Source organism: Emydura macquarii, unplaced genomic scaffold (assembly GCF_026122565.2).
Source record: "Emydura macquarii macquarii isolate MOO-44397 ecotype Brisbane River unplaced genomic scaffold, CSIRO-AGI_Emac_v2 contig_719, whole genome shotgun sequence".
NCBI classification, from domain to species: domain Eukaryota; kingdom Metazoa; phylum Chordata; order Testudines; family Chelidae; genus Emydura; species Emydura macquarii.
In genome coordinates this window covers 4999272-5024393 of record NW_027130856.1, presented here as the reverse complement: position 1 = coordinate 5024393, position 25122 = coordinate 4999272, and the positions used below count along the sequence as shown (strand labels likewise).

The 25122-nt window shown below is 39.0% G+C and overlaps 1 protein-coding gene across 7 annotated transcripts in view; it reads right to left on the bottom strand.

Moving 5' to 3' along the window:
• CREM (cAMP responsive element modulator) overlaps nt 1–25122 on the bottom strand; it is a 66918-nt gene that overhangs the window by 26468 nt on the left and 15328 nt on the right. For 5 of the 7 annotated variants that reach the window (XM_067542648.1, XM_067542647.1, XM_067542641.1 and 2 more), the window contains 4 exons: nt 22129–22275; nt 16571–16668; nt 16115–16257; nt 8605–8793 (listed from right to left, as the gene is read on the bottom strand). In XM_067542648.1, coding sequence (XP_067398749.1) covers nt 8605–8793; nt 16115–16257; nt 16571–16668; nt 22129–22275 — 577 coding nt within the window. Of the gene's footprint in view, nt 1–8604; nt 8794–13973; nt 16258–16570; nt 16669–22128; nt 22276–25122 lie in introns of those variants that run through there. The other 2 variants (XR_010918704.1, XM_067542650.1) reach the window with 2 other exon arrangements.

Below are 25122 nucleotides of genomic sequence, written 5' to 3'. Positions count from 1 at the left end.
GCTGTATGTTTGTTCCCAATGTTACCAAAATGTCAAATCCTGACACAAATATCAGAATGCACATGTAATCTACATGCCTGACTTATTTTTAAAAAAATGTTTTAACATGTGGTATTATATAATGAACTTGCAGTATTTCTCCACCCACAAAGTAGATGATGTTCAACCAAAAGTGTCTAAAGACTTAGTAAGACACAGATGAGATAGAATGGAAGTAAAATAAGTTGTTGCAGATGATGTAAAGAGCAAAACAATTATAAAAGCTAATGTGATCTTGGGATAAATAGATTAAATTACGCAAATTAGAGGTCGAGGGAGAAGATTAAAGAAAACCTCAACCAAATAATACAATGAAAATATGAATGATTTCCCACTCAACAGCAGATAGCAACATAAGAACTTTGGATGGGGATTTGCCTCCCTTTTAAAAGACCAAGGAGTAACTCCACTGAAGTCTTTACTTGCAGAGTAATTCCTGACCTAGCAATGTAACTTATCAAATTCAGGTCAATAGTCTATAATCTATGCACTGCTCTGTACGTGCTCTATGGCATATAACTTCACAGTAGCACTAATTCATTTTCTGCAATTCTGGATCTGCACAGCTAGGCATAAGATAAGACGACTTGTTCAACAGGAGTAAAATTCAGACTTGTAATTCACCATCAGGGAAACTACACCAGAGACAGCAGTATCAGAAGCACTAATACAAATAGCTAGCACCACACCACTCACCACACCTGACCCTCATTTGCAATAGAGATGCCAATGCTGATATCACTGATGGAGCTGTATTAGAGATGAATTGTGGTTATGACTTTTGCTAGTGTACATGAATTCCAAGAGGGGAATCAGTGATAGGGCTGCTACACATTCTAATTTTCACAGTTGCATCCTGCAGGATATTAAAAATTCTTGAATTTACTTTGGTTAGCGAAACTCCCGTCTGCATTAAGACACTCTGTCAAGGCATCATGAGTGCCATATGGAGAGATTACTCACGTCATGCAGTAACTAGAATTCTTCAAGATGTGTGTCTCTGTTGGTGCTCCACGTGAGGTTCACATGCACCACATGTGCCTTCGATCTGAGATTTTCAGCAGCAGTGCCTGTTTGGTCCATGCCTGCAGCCTAGCTATTCTCATGGCCCATAGCAAGGGTATATAGCCCCATGACGGATGAACCACCCTCACTTAATTCTGTATCATGCATTTCCATGGAGATGAGACTCCGAAGCAGAGAGGAAAGAGGGCTGGTAGTGGAGCACTGACAGAGACATCCAAAGAACTGCGGTTACTGGATATGGTAAGTAACCTCTCCTTCTTCAAATAGTGTCCTTATCGGTGCTCCACTTGAGGTGACTCCTGAGCAGTACCCTCTGAAGGAGGTGGAGGCTTCGGAACCCACTCCAGGACAGTTTGCAAAACTGCAGAACTAAAGGTATCTTCTGTCCAGGAGGCATGTGCTAGGGCCGCAAGAAGGTGTGAGCTGAAGCCCATGTAGAAGCTTTGCAGATTTCTGTGATAGGAACATCTTTCACTAGGGCAACAAATGTAGAATGAGATCTGGTAGAATGGGCTATGGCCCTAGGAGGACACAGCACATTAACTGCTGCATAGCAAGAGAGGATGCATCCAGAAACTTACCTAGAAAGTCTCTGGGTGGACACTGGAGTCATTATAATTCTGTCTGTGGTAGACACAAATAACCTCAAAGAAACTCAGAAAGATTTAGTCCTGGCTGAATAACATGTTAACGCTCTCCTAACATCTAAGATGTGAAGGGCAGCTTTCTCCCTAGTCAGATGAGGTTTAGAGTGGAAAACTGGCAGATGAATTGTCTGATTGATATGAAAGACCAAGATGACTTTGGTTAAGAACCACGGGTGTGATCAGAGGAACATCTTATCCTTGAAAAAGACAGTATAAGGAGGATCAGCTATCAATGCTCCTAATTCACCAACTTTTTGAGCAGAAGTAATTCCCACTAAAAATGCAGTTTTCATGGAAAGGTTTAAAAGGGTAGCTAGTGGCTCAACGGGAGGTTTCATCAAAGAATTAAGAACTAAGCTTATGTCCCAAATTGGGCTGTGCTCTCTCATATTTGGTAAGAGATTGGATAACCTTTTGACGAATCTGGAAGTTGCAGGGTGAGCAAATACCAAGAAACCTTCCACAGGAGAATTAAACGCTGTGATGACTGCTAGGGGAACTTTAACGGAGCTCAAAGAGAGATTTCCTTACTTTAAACTGAAAAGTTATTCTAGAACCTTGGAGACAGATGAGCTGACAGGAGACAGGTCAATGGTGAGTGCATTTTCCATTTCTGAAGGTAAGTTTTCCTGGGGGATTCTTTTCTACTGTTCAGTAGGACTTCTTGAACCTCTCTGAGAACCATCCATGTACCAAGCCGAGTCATAGAATGTGCAGGTAGGGTGACAAAGGTTCCCCAAATCCTATTTGAGGGAAGATGGGGCATCAGCAGAAAATTGATGGCCAGCCAGATGAAGAGGCAAAGTAGGTGAAGAAATCATACCTGTCTCAGCCAGGTTGGTGTGATCAAGATTATTGTGGCTTTCTCTTGTCTGCTTTGGTAAAAAACCCTGAGGATTAGCGATATTGAAGGGAAGGCATATAGGAGACTTCTCGACCAACATAGGAGAAAGGTGTCTCCCAGAGAATGATGACTAATACCTCCCTTTGAGCAGAATTTCACACATTTCCAGCTGACAGAGGTGGTGAAGCGTCTATGTTCAGAAAACCACAGTTGAGGAATATCTTGAGTATGTACCTGCTGAGTTCCCACTCATGATCTTGAGTGAAGTGTCTGATGATATCATCGGGTATGGTGTTTTGAAGGCCTGGCAAATAAACTGCCAGGATAAGGATTTGGTGGGCTATTCACCAGTTCCATAACTGGATTTCCTCTGCAGAGGGAAGGGGATTGAGTGATTTGTTCATACTGTCTCTGTTGGAGGTATAAACTGTCCTGAGCCAGGCTTGGAAAGCAGCATAAATGTAAGTGGGAGTGTAATGTGGCAAAGGTATGCACTGCCATGTGCCCGAGGAGCTGCAGGCATGATCTGGCAGAGACCTGTGGGCTCATTTGGACTCGTGTGATTAAGTATGTCAGAATGAGAAATCTGTCTTCTGGTAGGTAGGTTCTGGATGTCATGGCATCAAGAGTGGCCCCTATAAAACTCTATCAACTGTAAAGGTACAATGGTGCACTTTACAGTACTGAGCTGAAGGCCGGGCATGTGAAAGAGAGACAATCTACTTTACCACTCTTTGGTGTAGGAATGCCATTTTAGAAGCCAATTGTCGAAGACAGAGGAAAATAATTGCTCCCCATTGGCGAAGTTGTACGACTACCACCATTATAATTTTTGTAAACACTCTGGGGGTAGTAGAGGGTCCAAATGGGAGGACTTGATACTGATAGTAGTCCTAACCTATGACAAAGCATAGGAATCTCTTGTGAGAGGGATGTATCGCAACATGAAAGTGTGTGTCCTGAAGGTCTCTTGGATCCGTGAAATAGTCACCTGGATCCAGGAATGGAATTAGAGCTACAAGAGTTACCATCTTGAATTTCTGTACCTTGACAAAGGTATTCAGGTATTGAGATCCAGAATTGGCTTCCACCACCCTTCTTTTTGGGAACCAGAAAATCCTTGGAGTAAACTGTGCTTTCTCTGTACTGAATGGGAATGGAGGGAGAGAACTTCTTGCCTAGAAAGGGACAGGGAAGGCAGGTTGGAGGGAGGTATGGAGTGAAAGTGGTTGGAATAGTACAATGTTATAATTTCAAGATCTATCTATCAGTGTTAATCTTTTCCCATGAGCTGCAGAAATGGGAGAAACCAACCCCAAAAGATGGGAGGTTGGAGGAGACCAGGTGGTACAGTATCAGATCCATAGGGTTGTTTGGGGCTGCTGTACTGATCGTGGTGTAGAGGTTGATAACTTTACCCTCTGCATCCCCTTTTAGATGGCTTTTAGCCCTTTTAGGTGGCTCCAGAGCCCTAGGGTTGGTGGGAAACTGGATTGGGTAGGATCTCTGACCTGTCTGAGACCAACTAAAACTCCTCTTATTTGCATATATGTATATATATGCCTCAGCCCCATGAGTAAAGGGCTGCCCTACAGTCCTTCAGTGAATGCAGAGAATGCAGAGAGGTGGATTCACTGAATAATTTAAAACCATCAAAGCAGAGGTCCTTAACAGTGTTCTGGACTTCACATGGAAATCCTCAAGATTGCAGCCATAAAGCTTGATGCATACTATACTGTGGCGATGGAGGGGGCTGCTGTGTCAGTGGCATTGAGGGAAGCTTGCAAAGTTGCAAAACCTGCAAAAACTCTGCAATGAAAACCTGAAATTGTTCCCTCTGCTCTTGTGGGAGGTGTTCAATACAGGAATTACATTTTGAACAGCTAATGTGATTGATTATATTTTGCCAGAATCACCTGGTAATTAGCAATTCTGAATTACAGGGTATCAGACTAGTAACTTTGGTAATCAAAGAGACCTCAGCATTTTGGGTCTTTATCAGTGGGGTAACCTTGGAATGGTGTTGCCTGTTGTGTTCATTTACTGCATCCACAACTAAGAATTAAGGACAAGATGGGAAAATAAAAATTCTGAACCCTTTACCCAGAAAGTAGTACATTTGTTTGCCTCTGAGCAGTTGAGGGTGGGGAGGCTGGTAGCTAGAGTCTGCTAAATTGTCTTGGCAATGTTTTGTTTACAAGAAGGTCTACCTATGCTGATTATGGTGTGTGTAGAATGTCTAGTAACTTGTGATGAGTGATTTGGACTTCTTCTAATGGGACATGAAGGATGTCTGTCACTCTTTTCATCAAATCCTGAAATTATTTAAAGTTGGAGTTGGCAAAACAGCTTCATCAGGATGGTGGATACCCTTTTCATCTGCTCTCCTTTCTTGATCCTCAAACATCTCCTGCAGTGAAGATTGCCGTGGGGGAATAAAGGGAATTAGAGAGTGTTGACCCTCGTGTTCCCTGTGAACACTGCATTCCTTGGAGAATTGTTGGAGGTAAATAGCCTTAGGGTCTCAATATAGCCATAAGGGAATGGGAGAGGCATGAAGGACAGATCCTATCAAGGAGGATGCTAAGCAGATCCAGGTCACCCTAGCCTTGAAGTATCCCTCAGAGGAGCAGGTTCAGGAAAGGATGGTCTAGATAAGTAATCATAAGAGCCCTGAACATAAATCTGAGAGTCTGAAGAGCTTTCATCTGCATAGTCTAACAGAAGAACAGACAGACGAGGAGTGATGGTTTGTCTCTCCATACGCATGTGTACCAGGGAATCAAGCAATACTGGCAATAGGCGAGGTACTGGAGACAGTGGAAGTTGTGGTACTGTGGATCTGACTGAGCTGAATAAAGGAGACAGGTTCACTGAAAACAAATACCTGGAAAATCTGAACTCCTGTAGTACCAGGTGCAGTTGTTCAGGAGCCTGGTGGGCTGAAGATATGGAGGCCTGCTGTACCAAGGAAGCCGCAAGAGGTGCTGACATCTGTTGGACTGCTGGTTCAGGTACCAAAGACGCAGTCAATGCCACAAACAATACCGACTTCTTTGGGACAGAGTCCCTAGAATCTGTACCAGCTCAGTCAAGTTTCAATAGTACCGAAGGCTTTGGTACAGATTGGTGGGAACCATGTGATTTAAATGAACTTTAGGGCTTCAATTTAGAGCTCTCAGTACTGAGACTACTTGAAGCCTAGGTGGAAGCCTTTGAGGGGTACAGGATCTCTGGTACAGTGGTTCTCTTAGAAGTAGGCTGTTTCTGAAGAGTTTTAGTACTTCTTCTTCCCACGTTGCTTGGAGGTTTCCTGTAGGCTGACGGGGCACTAGAGTCACCAGGAGGCCACTGTATAGGGGGGATTTCCAGGCCTGGATCTGAAGTCAGATGAAGATAGCACTCCATCATAAGGAGGCAAAGTTTAATCTCCGTGTCCCTCTTGGAATGGATCTTAAAACTAGTGCACAATCTGCACTTTGAAGGCATGTATGTATCACTGAGTGCAAGTGTCGATCACTATATGGGAAGGACTCCCAGCAACTGAGCCAACATTTGAAATCTGGGGACTTAGGCATACCCCAAAACAAAACAGTCTTCTTTAAAAAGGGGGATCACCCCCTATACGCAGGGCTGTGGGTAGATGCAGTAGGCAAAAACATTGACCAACAGAAAAAAGAACCTGCAAATATGAAATAAATTCAAGAATAAAAACTATTAATTATAAAAAATAGAAGAAAAAACTATAAGAGCAACAAGTAGGCAGGTATCTGCAAGCACTGACCCATCTCTGGCCAGGGCGGTTGGCCTGGACAAGGAACTGAGGACAGTTGGTCCATCACAGTCCTATATGTCCTCCGTATGGGGCACAAGGATAGCTAGGGCATGTGTGAGGACCAAATGAGGACTGCTGCTGAAAATCTCCAATCGAAGGCACACAGGGCACATTCATACCTCAAGTGAGCACCCATAAGGACAATACTCAAAGAAGATTTCCATATTATTTATTATTCACTGAAATTTACTAAACTTTGTGGTAAATTAATTAAAAGAACCCATCAAATACAAATGAAGGATCACTCTGTGGATCAGAATTTTTAGAATGGCCCTTTGCTATGCATACACTTTTCTTGGTACAGTCATCTATTGACACACTTCAACCCCAGAGTGCAAGTAACACCATCCATCATTACACTAGGATTTTTCACAGGTTGCCCTGGCACTTTTAAATCAGATACATTTATACTTGCTCTTATCAGTCTAAAAATTTCAAACTAATTCAGCGGTATCCTTTTTTTAACCAACAGCACTATTTTTATGTTGTCTTCCCCAGTCAATGTTTCTTACAATGAATAAGACAATAAAATCATATGCCACCTAGCCAGAGTCAGTGGTAAAGTTTTTATACAGACTGTTTCTTTTATATTATAATAAATTGTGCTATCACAGAATTAGGAGCATAATTAACTATACAATATAGTGGACATATAAAAATGCTATTGGATTGGATTCCCACACCAAAAATTTCTGACATTTCCTTCCATCACACTGGAAAGAATATAGCAGACAACCTTAGTTTACAAGCTTTAAACTGTGTTAAAGAGTTATGTACCCAGTAAACTCTACCACCTCCTCCCATTCTGACTGATTCAAACTAGTTGATGATATATAATTAGCCCATTGGAAAGAGCTGTGCAATCTCTCTATATCTTAGGGAAACACACTCACTGAGGAGTTTTCACAAAATTAAAGAAAATCTTAAGATTTTTTTTTATCAGTGAAGACTTTATCGTCTTGAAATCTTGTACATTTCAATTGTTTAAATTAAATGCCAGAACTTTCAATTCATGCTCATCTGACTTCTTTCTCTTTTTATTTATTTTGCCTTTTTTCCATTTTATGTAGTTTTCTTTCCTGCTATTAAGTGTGAGGGTCACATCAGTCAGTGATGATGCACAGGCATATCCTCCCCATTAACTCACCTGGACAGCCTTTTCTCCTCCTATGGTGACCTGTTCCAGATAGAGCAGCAGCATGCTCTTTGGCCCATGAAAAGGCACAAGAAATGAAGAAGGAGACTCCCCATGCTTCCCACCCCACTTCTCATGGAAGGATGCAGAAGTGAGAAAAGATCACCTTTATCCCCCACTGCAACTTTCAGCTCCCTGACTCTGAGGAGAGATCCAGGAATTGGCCCTCCCTGTCCCTATTCATCTCCCACAAAGTAGCCTCAATGTCACTGCTGCTTCCCCCACCCTTGAGAAGAATCCAGGAAGATACCTACTGGCCTGACTGACCTCCAGTTGCCTTCTCTCTCAATTCTTTCTCTGCTCTTTGGAATAGCTGGAAAGAGAGGAAGGAAAAGAACCTGCAGGCCTTTGCTACTGCCTGCCTTAATATACCAAAAAGAGAAATCCACCTCAATGGCTCAATGCACGGAGATAGAGTAAAGGAGACACTCTCCTGACTGCTTTTCTATGCACCTTACTAGCTCCCTGCAGAGATCTCCTGATTTATAGAAGAGCCTTCCAACCCCTGTCCTGACTCCTGAAGCCATCTCAGGGTACAGGGAAATATTGTCCCAAACATTCCTGTCATTTCCTAGACTCCTATGGGACATATAAAAGTTCTATGACCATTGTTCAAATGCTCAATTAAAGGAAATTCTTAATTTCATTTTATTTACTAAAATTACACAGCAACTTCCAATCAAACTCAAACTGCAGCAGCTCCACTCTTGTTATGCTACTATTAAACACTCTCTCACAAGGCCTGGACAAAAGTGTGCATATGAGCAAGCAATGTCATCATGCTCTTCCCTCATTACTACATTTCCTCTAAAGTACATAAACCTTTATTTTCAAATGAGGACAGCTGCCTTTAGTGAGCAAACCAACCCATTCTTTTCCTAACACTAATTTTTTCAGTTCCTTTTATTACTAATTATCCCACTGATTTAACATCATGATAATGTGTGCACCAACAAAAAGCACTTTGTGAAAAAAGTCATTTGTGTAAATCCAAAATTTAGTAGATTACAAAATATACCTTGGACAACAACTTGGCTTCCAGGTACAAAAAACTGCTGTGTGCCATCGGGTGTTTGTGCTGCATATTGCACAATAGTAGCACCTGGTTGAGGGGCTCCTGAATTTGTCATTGTTAATGTCTGCAGTCCCTGGACGCCATCAGATGCAGGATTAGAAATCTGGATTGCTCCACCTTGAGCTATGGCAACTACATACAAAAAGAAAAAAAATGATGAGGCAATATAAACAAATATATACAACATATTATACTATATTTACCACTTCTGGAAGAAAGTTTTTTTCATCATATAGGGACTTTCAATCATATCTGTGCTCAAAAAAATTTGCAGAACTAATGCTATAGCATAGCTTGCTGAATTAACATATTTTTAAAAAACTGTACGAGCCTCTTATGTGTCACATTCCTGTTTTATATTATTCACTTTTGGGGTCAATCACATGGGGAAAGCATGACTTTGCCCATTTTTTTCAGTTTATAATCCCAGCAACTCTAATACTTCTATAATAATTTCCATATAAGAAGGGAATAGTAACTGATAAAGATACAGAGCATCAAGCCCTTGGAGAAATGGAGTAAGAAGTTGCGGGCAATTATACCAGATGCAACAAGAAAAATAAAAAGATATTTCAATTTATCCAGCTCCTTCCACAAGATGGAAAATACTGGAGGATCAGGAGGAAGGAAAAAGGCACCCTTCCCTGGAACTTACAATCTTCCTCTTTTTCTCAAGTTAGGATGTCCAAGTTTAAGCCCCTTGAAATTTAAGGTTCTCCATGTGAGAAAAGATGGGGAAAATTTTGTTTTGAGATACCAAAATGTGAAAATCAGAATCTATTACCATGCAGCCAAAAATATGAAAGAAAATGTATGTATACATTTTACCAACATCAACTTGATTAAATTCTTCCATGTGACTCAAAGAATACTTAGCATAGTAAGTGTTTTGTAAAAACCAAATTCATTACAGGGGTTAACGCTAATTTCAACAGAAGTTCACAACTACTTATTTAAAAACAGGAACATATTCACTAATTTCTATAATACCCACTTAGAAACACCATTTAAAGAGTACCCAAAAAGAAGTAAATGTTCTTTCTATGAAGGTATTTAAACTACACTCATCACCATAATATTTAAATGTTAAATGTTGCTATCTGATGGTACATAAAAATCTAAGTAGTCAATGTTGCCAGCTCATGAATGTACAGCGAGGCTCAAGTTTTTTGGTGTATTTCTTAAAGCCTCAGCTCCTGGAGTCATATGAGCACAAGAGAATCTCAGCTTTCATTATTTTTAAAAAGTAAGTTTTCACCCCTCATGGTTGTAGAGAAAAGCTGTAAAACGTGTAACATACAGTTAAAAAAACTGTAAGATAAATAAAAAGATATTTATTATTTTTTACATCGCAAGATTTTTAAACAAATTAAATGATTTTGGGGTCCTGACTTGTGATTTTTAATGCCAGAGGTCAGCAATACAGGATGTTTTTCTTTAAAATGCAACATAGTATATGAAGTTTAGCCCATATCAGAGAGCTTTCGGTTACTGACAGTTAATCTAGAAACAAGACGCATATACTTCAAATGGTTAAAACTTTTGAAAGGTAGGGGAGTTCCCTTTGTTTGCACAAAGGGCTAGATATGATGGTGCAGGTGCCCCACAGATAGCTTAGTTGAGTATAGGAAAATTACCCCCATATAGAAGATTGGGTGAAGCACCTGGCCTTGCTTGAATCACTGAGACATGGTTCAATCCCACCTCCAACCCTATCCTAGCACAGCTGGTCCCCACAGGATACTCTATGTCACAAGCCAGGACAGACAGAATGCACCAGAAAAAAAGAGAGGAGGTGGAGTAGCAGTCCTTTTCCCCTCCAGCTGTGCATGCAAAAGATGTTCCATACAAGAAACAAAACATTTGAGTGCATCCACATGACCTGTGAGATGAAGGACCAGAGGAACCTAGGACTCCTGGTGTTGTACAATTAAAACCTCCTATGGAAACCCTGTCAACTTCCTGTTCTTATAGATCTTATAGAGCTGCTGCTCAACATGGTATCAGAATCCCCCAGATTTCTCATCCTTCATGACCTCAACCTTCACAGACAATCTCAATGGCACATCAATACTTGCTCTCATGACCTGAAGACTCCTGAATGCCATAGGTTTTCAATTCATCCTAGGAGAACAAGCCCCCAAATACAAGGCCAAGCTGAAAATGAGTTTGTGTGGAGCCGTCCCTCCACACAGACAAAAATGATCACTATGGGCACAGATGAGCTATGGCAGATGAAGCACAAGTCTAGAAAGGTAGAATGCCAGTGATGCAAAAAACATTTTGAATCCCTCCACCACAGCACAAAACAACACTTACAGGATGATACCACTGCAGTAAAGAAGGCAGAATGAACCTTCTACTCCTCCATAATCAACATGGCAGAATCAAAGCCTACATAGTGAACCACCTACTCAACCCAGACTACATAGCCTGAATACCAGATCCAAGCATCAAAACTATGAAGAGCTGTCATCATACTTTAATTATAAGATTAGCTGAATACATACATACAGCTAACCAGGAAAGAAAATTCTATCCCTAACCAGAACTGCATTATCCTCCCCACCACCCATGACTAAGTTTGGCCTCTTCACACATGCCAAAACTCAATAAACCCTGAAAAATGTTAGAATCACAATCAGTGAAACAGATTTATTTCCTTCCTGACTGGTAAAAGCTAGTGAATAACTATTAAGCCAAGTACTAATGGCAATAGTCAATGCTTCCTTCAGAGAATCACATTTACCAAACTCCTTGAAAAATACAATAGCTTGCCCAATTTTCAAGAAGCCAACACTCAACCCTGAAGATCTTTCAAACTAGTGTCCCATCTCCAACCTCCCGTTTCTGAGCAAAATAATTTAGAAAATAGTACCCACCAAGTTCCAGCAACATGTGACAGCAGCCAATATCCGGGATGCCTCACAATCAGGCCTCAAACCAGGACACAACACAGAGGTGGCACTAGTGGCACTAAAAGATTACCTTCTCATGGCCATGGACACAGGTAAGATCTACATGCTTACCCCGTGGACCTCTCCACAAACTTTGATACAATGGACCACAAAGTAGAACTAACACATCTACATGAAATAGCAGGAGTAGATGGCTAGCAATACAGTGGCACCAATTGTTTCTCTCCAGCAGTACTCAGAGAGTGGAGATAAATAACTGCTCCTCTTCTCCAAAGGCACTAACCTGTGAGGTCCCACAGGGATCCATACTATCCCTGCTTCCCTTCAATACATAAGACCACTGGAAGAAATAATGAGACACCATATGCTTAGTTGCCAACATCATGCCAATGACTCTCAACTCTCTCTCATTCTCAGCTGATGTAAACACTGTCTCTACTAACATGTCAGAATGTCTACAGGAAATTAGCTCTTGGATGAAGAGCAGCTGAACAGAGCTGAACCCAAGCAAGATTGAAGTGATGCTGAACAGAAAGGAGAAACACTTCCAAGAGTAGGTCAAGATGTTGTCTCCAACTTCCATCAAAGGGGTGTAAAGGCATACATCCTCTCAACACTCTGTTTGACTCTTTTGATAAGCTTGGATAAGCAGGTAGCATTAGATGCCAACAATTTTTTTTTAACCTCCAGTTTGCTAGGAACCTTCATCCCTTCCTCCATCACGCCCACCCTGAAACTGACAAAGGGGAAGTGTCAGGGCATCCTTACGCTGTGCCAGTTCTTGGCTGTCATATCAGCTCCTTAGGACTGTAGGTGGCTGGAATGAAGTGATAAACTCACTGTGGCTGAGGATCTGTGCTTAGAAGCTCAAGACACAAAAAGAAGTAGTCAGGCAACATGATATCTTTTGATAAAACAACAGTAAATTCCAAATGGCCAAACTTAAAATTTCCAGTGCCAGTAACTGGCCATCCATCACTACTACAACTTTGATTGACTCTCAATTCTAACTTTTCTTTCATATGACAATTCTGACAGGAATGAGAAGCAGATCAAGAAACATTTTGTTATAATTTCCTTGATGAAAGGTAGATCTAATATACTGAATTCACTGCAATAAAAGGTGGATGTGATTTTGTTTTAAGGTTTTTGCCCTTTCACATACAATGGAGAACTTTTTCAGATCATGTTAATGAACTAATAAATAAATTATGGAGTAAGAAAACTGATTGCAAGAAGATACAGCTTTAAAAATAAAGCTCCTAAACCAGACTCATCATGGCATATGAAGGTTGATATCTGCATCCTTGAACAGTGCCTAATATTGAAGCATACTGTTGCAAATGTATTTAAAAAATACTGTACATTAAATCAATCTAAAAATGCAGAACATGTTGTTCCAAATTATAAGCATGATTTCTTATTTGAGGGGAAAACAGCATGCGTCAGGACTCTTCTAGACCATGCTCATACCAAAGCGTACTTAAAATTAGATTAAGTAAGATTTAATTAAATTTCTTATGGACTCTGCTAATTCAAGCAGACATTGGTGATGATTTTTTTTACTTATTCCAAAATAGATGTCTTACTGAACAAATATTCCAATTAAAATAGACAAAAACGCCTGCACAACTAGTCAGTACAAGCATGACAAATTATAACAAAGGCAATGATGTGCAATTACAATTTAAAAAATTCTTGTTACTAATATTTGCACTTAGTTTCATTTTAAAACATTCAATTTCTTAAAGAACCTGCTAAACAGCTGCAAAAATAACAAGAATAAAGTTTGAAAGAGTTCTTTCAGATTTGCCACAAGAGTGATCCCTGAGCCCAAAGAGGGAGGATGGCCACCTAGAGAGTATTTCCTCCAAATAATCCCAAAATGAAAGTAGAAAAGCATAGAGTAGACTCATACAAGAATGCCTATGAGTGCTGCTGACACCCTGAAGCCCAGGAGGTAGAGGTCCTGACCAATGGAGGCATGGGAGTTCATCAGGTTTGACTGAATGACACCTCAAGATCTTAGCCGCCAGGAAGAAGACAATGATGTGACTAGTGAAAACACAGGTCCTTAGATGGACTGGCTGCGGAGTTAAGATGTTTGAACTCCCAGTTTATCACAAACCTGCAAGCTTAAAGATTCATTATGAGTCCGTTAAAATACCCCTGCATAGTCCCGAAGGGGTTCCCGTTGTATGACAAAGATGATAAATATCTCATTGCAACTAGAACCAACCCAACCCAAAACTAATAGACCAGTGATATTTAAGAAGATAAGATAATTTTGGTATTAATGATGCCTACAATAATTCTGATATGGGGAATATATATTTAAGAAAAGTAAGTCAGAAAACATGGTCAAAGGAATTTTTACATAGAAAGCAGATTTATTCATTAAAGCACTCAGTAACAGTATTTGATATTAATTCTTAGTGCTGATGAAAATGCTTAACCTTTCATACATTAAGCCCAATTCTGTTTCCATTCAGATCAGCATTCAAATTCATGCTGACTTCAACAAAGCAAAACTGAACTATAAAAGAAACTCTAAATGAATTATATGTACTGAAAGTTGCTGCATAGAATAAGTAATCACTGAATTTGTGTTTAATTTCCAAATACAGATAGTTTCTTCTGGCACTTATATTCTTTTCAGTCTTGGATATATTCAACAACTCTATCCCTTTGTGTTTTGCTACTTCCATTCGTTCAAGCATATCCAGGTTTTCCTGAACAGGCTATATTTTGGAATGAATTCTTTACATTTTTTAATATAACTTCAATGTTGAGTCTTCTGACGAAATTGTTCTTTGGTCATGAAGACCCAAAATGTAAACCTGAACATAACTAATAAATACACTTTCCAGGTGAGTGGTACAAGTTGTGAGCAGCTCCCAACAGGAGCTTAGCACTCCTACTGCAGTCACTGGGAATTAAGGACTCAGCACCTAGCAGCATTGATTTTTTCACAGGATCAAGGCCCTAATTTCTTAGAACCAAAGAACTTAAGGAATTTCATGTTCTACAGAACCTTAATTTGGTCATCACCATTAACATCTCTATAACTAGAGTAATGAGTATGAAGAGTAGTAATTAGTAGTTCAATGCTATATGTAAATTTTGCTTTCTTGGTCACTTTACTTTACTTTTACAAATTATAAAGGATATCTAGAGGAATTCTAAGAACATTTAAAGAGTGAATTTATTTAGAAAAAGCCATTCTATTCTTTTCTAAGTTCTATTGTTAACATTTTAATAGGAGTCCTTGTTCTGATATATATGCTTCAGAAGAAGCAGACCTCCTTACCATTTTCCTGCCTTTGTGTAGGTAAAATACACTGCTGTTTTTATTTAAAAATCTTCATTATTTCTACATATGAGAAGACTTGATACATAAATGACTCACTGGAACAGTAAATTCTTTGTTTTAAATACTGTAAAAATAAACTCTATACAAAAAGGAAAAAGATTCATGGAAATTCAACCCACAGAACAGAAATGACTATGCAAAATGTAACATTCATAGTGAGGAGTGAAATGTTTAATATGTAAATAAAGCACAAAAAAAATCTTTGAGGAATACTGCTGTGAAGCTAATTTTTTCTCCCATTGTTTGGAGAAAATGAAATGAAACCAGTTGGAAACTGTAGCTTGTGGTTAATTCCATATAGAAAATTATTGTTAATGCAACAGAAAGATTAGAAAAATCAAACAATCAAAAGTCAGAAAACTGAGAGATAAAATAGAAAGTTTTATACCTTTCCCTCCTGTGCTTTATCCCTAAATTATGGTCTCTATCTCATTACAAATTATGTGTCAATTCATACCATAAATAAAAGGATGAAAACTATAATTTGTCATACAATGTGACATGCAATAAGTTACAGTACAGGACACATATTCTTCAGATGACAATTACTGGCACAATCAGAGATTTAAATAAATTAATATACTATTTCACACCATATAATTTTATACTGCATTGATCTTTTGCACTAGATTAGCAAAATGGTATTAAATTTTTGAAGACAAAAGGTGACCCATAGTCACGTACAACTTTGTATTGCACTGTACTAATGTTTTAATCAACATTTTCCAATCAACACAAGCATTTAATACAACATTAAAACAATACAGTAATGAAAAACAGAAAATTCTTAAAATATATAAATACAAATACCTACATACATAAAAAACAAGAGAGACACCTACATTTTGCCTCTTTCAGCCAATGCCTGGTTCTTCAATTCTTTAAGGCACAGTACAATTTCAAAATGACCCGATCTTTGGAAAATTAACAGAGGCTTTGAGGTGGGGGGAAACAGACCAGAAAAAGTTTTATTTTTGCTAATGTGATGTGGCAGAAGATGCAATCTACAATCCTCTTCTACAAATATGAAGATAAATCTCATTCTCTTTTTCCTGGTCCAAACAACTCTCTCCACTTTCAATCCACTATTTTTAAATTCAGCAAAAGATAGTAACAGATTTTTTTTTAATTAAAATGCTATACTGTATCTTAACATACATACTGTATTGCCCTGTGCTAGTCTGATATAGGCTGGTTGGTACTGCCATTGCAGGGATGCCAGAAGGTGTTCCTTCTTCCTCTGACTTTTCCTCTTCAATCTTAGGGACACCAGTAGCATCAGAAGATAGTTCATTCAGAATTTTTCTAAAATATAATTTAAACAATTTAATTTAAATTACAGATTTAAAATCAATGCCCATAAGAGAAATATTTTGAGTGACTGTCTTTTACTGATAGTTATGTTGTGAGTAGTACGCATGCAGCGTTGTGGTAGCCATGTTGGTCCCAGGATATTAGAGAGACAAGGTGAGCAAGGTAATATCTTTTTTATTGGACCAACTTCTGTTGGTGAGAGAGAGAAGCTTTCAAGCGTACCCAGAGCTCTTTCTTAGGTAGTATTAGTAGTAGTATGAGTAGTATGTGACAGTTAGGCTAGTTTTAAAAAAGCATAACTTACCGGTATGAAGGCCTTCTTGAAAGAATCTCTCTACGTTTTTGAGAATCAATTACAACCTCCGAGTCTGCAGAATCTTCTGCATTTGCAACTGATGCTACCTATAATTCCAAAATTTCTTAAATTCATCATCTCATATAATACAGATGCTGGTAACAGTGTGACTGACATATAGGCTACATCTACATAATGAGCTAGGGTGTGATTCCTCTGCTCGTGTATACATACTTGCACTAGCTCTGACTTAGCTAGCATGAGCATAAACAGCAGCATAGCCACAGTAACACAAGTAGTTGCAGCAGAGGCCCAGGTTAGCTGTGCTGAGAACAAACCCACCTGAAACCAGTAGGTATATATCTGGCACAGCAATGCCATGCCTCTGCTACCACCACACGTGCTACCACAGCTACACTGCTATTTATGCATGCACTAGCTCGATGAGAGCTAGTGCAAGTATGCGTACATGAGCAGAGGAATCACACTGCTAGCTTGTAGTATAGATGTAGCCTTACACCTAAGTAATTTCCATGTTCACAATGTGGTGGAACCTTGAAATTTGGTACACATTCATTATAAACAATAGTACTATACGCAATTTGAACTCTGACATTTCTGTTATAGATCATCAAATAATCTCCAATTTGAAATCTATATTAATATTTTTCTGTGAGGTGATCTCCAGTTTGGAGAAATGAAGATAATCCAAGTTCTATATTTCTAATTTTAGCCAAAAAAAAAAAAGTCAGAGGTGAACAAATGTACTGCATGCATCCATGTTATTAGTCACATCCATTCAAAAAGGTAGATTACTATCAGCTAGAAAAATATAACCATTTCTTAAATTGCAATTACAGAATTAATCAGTTTCAACTTAATACCTAAATACTAAATGCAAAATGTTATACTAAATGCAACTTTAACGCTAATGCACAATATACATGAAATGCAAAAGTTAAAGTTGTTGTGGTAACCTCACCACAGCTACAGAAATTAAGTTAGCATCCAGAAATTAAGGAATACATTTAACAACATAAATGATCACCTAAAATACTACATACCACATGTGCATTTGGGTTAAGTTATGCAAACTTTAACTTTAGAACTTTTTGACTCTTGTGAATTTACATTCTCACATTTTGTTAGAGTTGCATTAGCATCATTTTTTACATGTTAATTTCCACTTGGGGGATTTCAAAAGCAAAAATTTACACAGCTAAACCACAGTCTATATCAGCAGATATTATCTTGTGTAAAACTGAAACTGCGATTAACTGAGTAAGGAAAAACACTATTTACTTGATTCATTTAACTGCTCAGTCCACAGTTGTGTAGGATATGTGCAAAAATGGAACTACGCAGTTCTATTAGTTATATGGAATATCATAGAGAAAACTGAAAACTGTAGTTTTTTAGATTAGATTATTTTTAAACTAACTAAATTACCTAAATATTAACTAGACACAACAAAAGTAAGTGAGCTAGAAATCTGACAGTCAGACCTGGGCACAGTGGAGGTTCCTACAACTGGAGCTAACAGCGGAAAAGATAGAACTCAGATGATTGCTATACCTATCTCACATAACATGGGGCCATAAATGCTCGTGCACAAAGCAGCACTTGCATGGATCTGAAAGGGGATGACTTCCTGGAAGATTCTGAAAACTTGTAGCACTGTGATACCTCATCTCAAGAGTATAAACAGTCAGAGGCCATGACTTCAAAAAACTACAGGGTACTGTAAAACAAAAAAACCTAATGTCTCGTTTCCTTTACTGATTTGACTACAATTCCATTTCTGTTCAAAACCATTTTGCACAGTATGGCACTTGCTGGGATAAAGCGTGGGACATACAAGGTAAAATGAAGCATCCAAATAATTAAAAAATATAATGAGAGGTATTTCTGCAACTGTGCACAAATCTAATTTTGAACTAGACTGCAGAACCCAGCTGGGATGAGCAGAATCAATTTGTGGTGGTTCTGCTCATTCCTCTTACAAAAATCATGAAGTGTGTCAAAGGGGACTTAAAATTGCCTTAAAGATTCCCCTTGCATAGGCATAGGGTCAGTCTAAGGCAAGCTGGAGGCATGTCAGGTGTCCAAGGGACAAGGCAGCAACATGATGCTGTCCAGCAATTATGTCCGGCAAATGGCCTCTTGAGGTTCCTTACTGATGAGCACTGCTGCGATACAGTAGGCAATCTAGCCTCTAATATGTGGCACAAACCTTCAAAATGTGGACAAACTGGCCAAAATCAATAGATGTCATTTCTTGGTTATCTGTACACATAACTGGGGGGATTATACAAATGAAAGGGATATACAATTTGCTTGCTGTAATAAATTCTGTACCTATGGATTTTTTTAATGGTATGATAAAATATTTAACACTTGATGGTTGGTGAGGGATTACCAGAGACAAAGGCTCCATTAGAGAGCAGCCAGACCCACTGTTTCTACAAGCTTTCACCATCTCCATTCCTTCCCAGCTCTACTCCAGTCCACAGCTCTAGATTGTTGCTTAATTCCAGTGCACTGTTCCTATTTTACAAGGCCAAGCTAAAGTTCAAGGGCAGGATGGGTAAAGGTCCTTCAGCCCCTCTTTCTTGCTCCCTCCTATGAATCTGCTGTAGACATCTGACAAAAGGCAGAGAGGACTGGGTGAAAAAAGAAAGCAACTTCAAAGAATGAGCTGAAATGCAAAGCATTTAAGATCATTAATTTTGGGCAACAGCTTTTTCGCCCAGAAGCCTGTGGTGTCCGAAAATGCTCAGTCTTTGTCACCCTTTTTGTTCAACCGCTTGTGAAGCCACGTGGGAGAAGGGGGTGGAAGACTGTGTGGTGGTATAGTCACCATGTCATCAACATGCAGATGACATTAAGCTTCTTTTAGTGAAATCCAGATAACACCATTTCCTCAGTCTCCCAATGTCTAGTAGAAATAGGGTCCTGGGTGAAAGCCAGCTGAACAAGGAGGGTGACAGGGAATGAATCACTTGATTCATTCTGTTTTGTTTTGTTCTGTTCACTCCCTCTGAAGCACTTAGCATTGGCCACTGTCAGAAGACAGGATACTGGATTAGATGGACCATTGCTCTGACCCAGTATGGCCGTTCTTATGAGGTGCTGCTGACTGGAAGGGGACAATCCTTTAAGGATGTGATTAAATCTATAACTGCTCATGTAATGAGCATACTAGTCTACTATATACTAGTATAAGGTATATTAGTCCTTTAGAGCTTTTGGAACCCCATAAAGACAGAAACACCCTGTCTCCCTTTAATAACCATTTTCCCAAAGCTAAGGAAAAAAGGAAGCAACCAGCTATGGTTAACTGAGCAAAAGTGCTTTGTTCCCTCTGCCCTGATTGTGGGAGAAGATACGCAGCTGTAGTTGGATCAATACCCATTCAAGGAGAACAGCTAGTTCCTATTCCCCTAATAAAAGAGATGGTTGGTGAGAAACCAAGGGGAATGTTTCTCTTGCTGGATGACTTCTAGCTGTGGGGCAAATATTCTATTTTTGTATGTTTGTTCTGGACTAAACTGAGTTGAAGAAAGGTGATGATAGCAAGCGAGAAGGGCTCTCAGATATTTGTTTGTTTTATTGATAGAGTTGAGTTTGCTGTCAATTACTTTTGAAAAAAATTTCTAGAAAGCAATATTTTCTTTTGAAACTCAAATACTGGTGTGGCTGCCAAAGCGTGGTCAAGCCCAAACCTGGGGCCTTCTACACCCACCTAATGTAAAAGTAGTCTTCTATATTGGTATCTTGCCAAGCTCCACATACATATCTGGTATCCCAGATAACAGCCAGGCCAGAAGTTAGTATTTCATTTTCCACTAGATAAGAGACTACTCCTCTCTCACAAACACGTCCTTTCCATGTTTTTACATGTCTTTATTATCTAACTGGTGCTAAATCTGAAAGCTACTCAGAAGCTTCAGCGAATGCAGCATGTAGCTATCTGCCTTTCAAGCAGTCCGATGAGAATGTATTGTTCCTGTGCTCTGTTGCCAATAAATTTCTGGGTGAAATTTGAGATCTCTCAAGCCCTTGCTAACAGAGGCTAGATCCCAGTTATCTAAGATACCACCTCTCTTTGGCAGGAACACTTCAGCTGTCTGTGTGAAGACATGGAATTCCAGATGAGGTCTTCAGCGATAATGGGCCACAATTTTCCAGCACAGAGTTGAGGCAATTTGCCTGAGATTGGGATTTTCATCACGAAACCTCCAGTCCAAACTACCATCAATCAAATGGACTGGTGGAAAGGTCTATACAGATGGTAAAGAACCTGATGAAAAAGATTTTTGACAGTAAGGGCGATACGTATAAAGCGTTGCTGATCTACTGAAGTACACCCCTGGAGAATGGCTTTTCTCCAGGTCAGCTGTTAATGGGAAGAAGGATCAGATCTGATTTAGCTATTACTGATAATTTGCTGCAATCTCAGAACAATGCCACCATTCAGAAGATGAATGAAAATCAGAAATGGAAGCAAAAATATTATTTTGACAGAAGAGCCCATGATCTCCCATCTCTTAAACCCGGTGATAGAGTGTGTCTGAGAAATCACCTCTCCAATAAATGGGGACCTTTAAAGAACAGCTGTATCCATGGTCTTATGTGGTCCAGACAGACCAAGGGGGCACATTTCGATGTAATCGACAGGATCTACGAGTTATCTCAGAGAGTTCCAACACCGTGGAAGTTGAGGTAGATTCCGGTATATCTCCTCTGACTCATCCGGTATCATCAACATATGGTGAAGAAACTGTTGGGGAACAAGAGAACTCAGACTCGAATGAAGAACTGATACTAAGAAGATCTAATCGGGTGATCAAACGTCCAGAAAGACTCACAGAGACTTGCTAGGATATGTGAGGAAAGTGGGTAGTAAAGACTCACTTGAGAGTGATGTGCTAGTAACCTCTCTTCTCTGGGTAGCTGATACATTGAGTTGATGGAATTGCATAATGCATGAGTTATTAGATAGCTGTTATGTGTTATTAGATGTTAGTGTATTGTTATGTGTTTTTAGATGTTAGTGCATGCATCATTACATAGTTTTTCATATGTATCTAAGGGTTAACATGTTTTCCTTAGGAGGGAAGATGTAGAGATATGCTTGTAGAAGATTGTGATTTAGAGACGCTCCCGAGCATGAGAGTTGCATAGTGTTGTGTGAATTGGGAGATGTGCCCTACATCAGATGTAACATGGCTGCTCCCAGCTGTATACCTGGGAATCATTCCTGTCATTGTAATTAAAGTTCTATTCCATACTCATTTAATAGTGTGGTCTTTAATGAACACTCAAGATTATAACAATCTCTTTAAAAGATAAACAGGAAATATTAATGAATCTCTACAGGCCACCTGCCTAGCTATTATCAGTTGACCGTTACCCACGGCAATCATGGTAAAAGTGGGTCTTCTATCTACTGGTGAGAAAGAAGATGGAAAGTTGAAGATCCAAGGTGAAGGTTTCAAAATGGGGGGGAACCACAAGTTTAAAAAAATCTATAACTACAGTGAAAAATATAAAGGACAGCTAACCTGAGCAGCCTGCATTTGTGGTGACTGAATCACTGACGGCTGTGCAGCTTGAATCACTCCCTGGACATGTACAGTTTGACCAGAAGGCAACTGTACTAGAGTAACAGCTGGAGATCCTCTTCCAGCACTTGATCCAGTTACAGAAACCTGCAAGAATTATGATAATCATATTTAAATAAAGGGCCCTGTGGATTTCAACAGATACTTCAAAAAGCAATAACAGATAAGTTAAATGTTAAAAATTTGAGCCTAACTTCAAGCAAATAAAATATACATTATGTTACTTACTAGTAAGACAAAATTATTACTATTTGTACTAATTACATATCTTTAAGCTGTCTCAATTTGGGAACCAAAAAAACTCACTTATCACTTCTGAAAATCTTGATCCTTTGTCTTAAAATTTCAAGGACCTTGTCTGCTTTTTATTAAAGATCTCCAAGCTTTCAAAGACTAAATCCTCTACCTCTACCATATACTTTAGGACAGAGTCAGAGATCTCAGCTAGAAGTATCAGTGTGGGGTGAACGAAGCAGCACTTGCCCAGGCAGCAACATCCAATCATGTCAGGATACTCTCAGTCAGTGATATGAAATCCTCTGGTTCTCTTTATCCTATCTTTGGCTTTTTATTTGTATTTTTCACGAAGACATTCTCATATAAAGAACAATTTTTCCTATGATAAAAGTTGTATCACTAAAGCAGTATTCGGATTGTAGACTCTTCAAAGCAAGGACTGTCTCTATATTATGTTCATACAGTATCTAGCACAATGAGACCAGGGCCTCTCAGCACTACTGCAATATAAATAACAACATTACAGCACAACTGATGATTCTCAGTCCTCAAAGTTTCCTATCCAGATTAGCAATCTTTCTGGCCTGTTTTTCTTATAGCATTCTACAACAAACTCTTCTGCCCTTAGGCTTTCCTACTGCATCAGAGACTATCAGAGAACCACGTGTTAGTTGGGAGAAGAAATATTCTAATCCCTATGGTGAGACATTCTAATCTATATTGGTTTGCTTGCCAACAGGTAGCCAAAAACCATTTAAAAGGCTACAGTAAACTTTAAATAATTGACACAGCAAGTTTCTCTCTTTTCTGGGTCTCTAAAACATCATATTTTGTGAGATTGATAATTTTATGGAATTATGATACCTCCAAATGTAGCACATATGCCATTCTGGATAAAATGCCATTCTGGATAGCCATCCAGCTACAGAGATGTTGAAATGATGGAAATATTGCCCTAAACAAGGCTGGAAAACTGTCCCAAAGCAAAGGGAAGATTTTAAAGATCACTGTAATTGATCTGAATCTGTCTCTGGCAAATCATTCCTAATCCTGACACAAGAAGAAAGGATGATATTATAGAAGAAAAGGACAAAGACAATTCCATAGGATTTGTAGAAGAGGAGAGAGATAGCATTCTTTTCAGCTCTTCAGAGTGAACTGGATAAAACCAGTTTTCTACTGTGTTCAGGATTACAAGAATTCATCATCAGATGAGCTTCTCCAAGACTGTTTTTTCCATCCTGCCTTGGTTAGCATCCCCAAGAAATATCTGGTGGACAGAGGTCATAAACCAAAGCCGAACTACTCTGAGACAATAGATCGTGAACAGAAGTTGTAGAGGACACAGTGACAGGAACAGAATATTGAAATACAAGATGTAAAAAGGCCAAAATGGAACTAGAAGATAATGATAATTGCATTCTGTTTCATTTTCCAAAGTATCTGAGATATTCATAATAGGGAAGAAAAAAAATCCAACTGTTGAAAGGACTTTGATTAGTGATCCCTGAGGATTTTGATTCGTGATCTCTGAGCAATTTTCCTATCGGGAAAGCTGTGTTGGAAAATGGTCACTTATTAAGACAAAAGGTCTATCAGAGGAAAACTTTATCTTCATGTTATTTATTTACTAGGAAGTGTAGTAATATGCAATACCATCAAGAAGACTGGATGCTGAATCACAGATTCCTGAAGAAGCAAGTTTTACAGGCAAAGTAGACAGGATCTGGTCAACTCCTGTTAATATATTTATTACATAACTGTTAAATTGTCAGTAGGAAACTGAACAGACTCTCAGGAAAGCTAAAAGTAGAGAGCTTCTTCTAACTCCCAGAAGGAAACCATGCTAGCCTGAAAAGGATTTGAGGATACTTCTATAAACAAGCATCAAAAGCACTCAAACCTTCTCTCCACTCTTTAACACATACACTGGTATTGTCATTAAGATGCTGACAATTTGAGCCCAAGAGCCAGCCATTCCAGAAGTTGGAAACTCAATATGAACTGAGAATATGATCCAGATTTTAACTGATGGTAATTTGGCTTGACACAAGAACAGTTACAAGGAAAGAACAAGGGTTGAGTCTAAATATTTTCAAAGCATTCTAAATGTTCAATGCATACTACAAAATTATTAAACAAGCAATTTATAAGCACCTAGAAGATAATAGGATCATAAGGAATAACCACCATGTATTTGTCAAAGACAAATCATGCCAAACCAATCTAATTTCCTTCTGAGACTGGGTTACTGCCTAGTGGATGGCGGGGGAAGGGGACAGCAAAGTAGTAGATATGATATGTCTTGATTTTATTAAGGCTTTTGACACAGTTCCACATCACATTCTCATAAGCAAACCAGGGAAATGTGGTCTAGATGAAATTACTACAAGTGGGTGAGTTTGGAAAGACCATACTCAAAGAGTGATTATCAATGCTTTGCTGTCAAACTGAGAGGGCACTTCTAGTAAGGTCCCACAGTGGTCAGTCCTGGGTCCAGTACTATTCAATATTTTCATTAAATGTCTTGGATAACGGAGTGTCAAGTGTGCTTATAAAATTTGCATATGACATCAAGCTGGGAAGGGTTGCAAGCACTTTGGAGGACAGGATTAGAATTCAAAATTACCTTGACAAATTGGAGAACTGGTCTGAATTCAGAAAGATGAAATTCAATAAAGACAAGTGTGAAATACT